At 37.4% G+C, this 1,865-nt stretch overlaps 1 protein-coding gene across 1 annotated transcript in view; it reads right to left on the reverse strand.

Moving 5' to 3' along the window:
* Positions 1–1,865, reverse strand: part of LOC107574865 (ATP-binding cassette sub-family B member 7, mitochondrial-like) — a 64,816-nt gene that overhangs the window by 57,347 nt on the left and 5,604 nt on the right. Inside the window, exons 2-3 of the mRNA XM_016261298.1 lie at positions 1,041–1,121; positions 861–935 (exon numbers count right to left, since the gene is read on the reverse strand). Coding sequence (XP_016116784.1) covers positions 861–935; positions 1,041–1,121 — 156 coding nt within the window. The remainder of the gene's footprint in view (positions 1–860; positions 936–1,040; positions 1,122–1,865) is intronic.

Raw genomic sequence — 1,865 nt, forward strand, 5'->3', positions numbered from 1 at the left:
TCAGTAAGCGACAGGTGCTTGGAAACGCTGTATTCATTTATTGAGGAGTCGGCTGCGGTGCTTCTCTGCCGCTCGCTGCACAGAACAGATGCCGAGAGAGGCGACACTTCTCCGGGAAAGCCAGACCTCGCGCTCGCGGGACAGCACTGGAGAAATCCTCCAGCTGAACCATAGCTGAGCTTTATCCAGAAAAGACTCTAGGTTTGTCAGCATGAATATTCTCTGGAAGAAAGCCGCTAAAAGGGTCTGAAAGTTGCTAAATCTAGTGCTAAAGTCTCGCTGGTGTGTGTGAGACGCGGGAGCTGATGGCAGCGGGCACTGGATATTTGTGGCGGTCAGTGTGGATATTGTGGATGAGTTCTTCTGTGTCATCACGTTCTATTAGTTCTACAGCTTCAGTTTCTGAGCTTTCACGCTTAGTAACACACATCTGTACACCCTCACCACAGTGCAACAGTGAAAAGAGACCCTTTACAAAGTGTCGCGTTCCACCAACGTTGTTTAAGAGACATACACCGGTATTGCAGTATTTTCAAAATTCATATCATAACAAAAATAAACACCGGTTTTCGGTATGAACCGGTATACCGCCCAGCACTACGTTAAGCTAACTGAGGCTTGTTATAGCACTTGCTCTTTTGTTGGTTTTGATTGCTTCTATTGTCCTCATTTGTAAGTCGCTTTGGATAAAAAAAAAGCGTCTGCTAAATGACTAAATGTAAATGTAAGACACACAATTTTGTAATAACAAGCACCAATTAATATTGCACAATAAGCCCCAAAAAATATTTTGCGTTAAAAATCCTCAATATGGACTGAATCTCGATTATATACATATGAGAAGAAAAAAAAAACCTTACCACATTTTTGGGGTCTGCACTGAGTCCTCCACCTGCGTGGCCGTGCCAGCACTGTCTCTCTGGAATCTGCAAATACTAAAACACACCGACTCTTTAACACTTCTGACAGCAGACTGCATTTCACTCATTGTGCTAAAGCATGAATCAATGTCATAAAAAAAAGTCTTATTTTCCACATACTTTTCCTGCTTCTAAGATCTGTGGGCTGTTCTGAGCTCTGCTGTTCGACCACGTTGATGACGCTCGGCTTTCACTTGACAGCTGAAAGAAAGTCAAGAAATACAAGGGAAGAAATGTTAAATAGAATATGGAATGTATATTAGTCTTCTCAGTGGATTACTTTAGAATTATGTATATACACTAACGTTCAAAAGTTTGGGATCAGAACGATTTTTTATGTTTTTACAGGAGTTAAAAAAATGTATTTGATCAAAAATACAGGAAAAAATGTAATATTGTGAAATATTATTACAATGTAAAATAATGTTTTCCTATTTTAATATGCTGCTAAATGACTAAATGTAAATGTAATATACATTAAAATCTAATGTATTCCTGTGATGCGCAGCTGTATTTCCAGCATCATTCCTCCAGTCTTCAGAGTCACACGATCTTCAGAAATCAGTATAATATGCTGATTTATTATCAGAGCTGGAAACTGTTGCTGCTTCATATTGTTTTGGAACCCGTGATACGTTTTTCAGGATTCTTTGATGAATAAAAAGTTAAAAAGAAGAGCATTTCTTACATTTTTATTTGTTCTTTTTTTGAAGGAAATTAAAACTTGTATTCAGCGAGGATGTGTTCAATTAAGAAGTGATAGCAAAGATTTATATTGTTAGAAAAGATTTATATTTTGTATAAATGGTGTTATTTTTAACTTTTTATTCATCAAAGATTCCTGAAAAAAGTATCGCAGTTTCCAAACAAATATTGTGCAGCACAGCTGTTGATAATTCTGATAATAAATCAGCATATTAGAATGATTTCTGAAGATCATGTGAC

The sequence above is a fragment of the Sinocyclocheilus grahami genome, unplaced genomic scaffold, assembly GCF_001515645.1.
Source record: "Sinocyclocheilus grahami isolate Dianchi unplaced genomic scaffold, SAMN03320097.WGS_v1.1 scaffold2366.1, whole genome shotgun sequence".
NCBI lineage: Eukaryota > Metazoa > Chordata > Actinopteri > Cypriniformes > Cyprinidae > Sinocyclocheilus > Sinocyclocheilus grahami.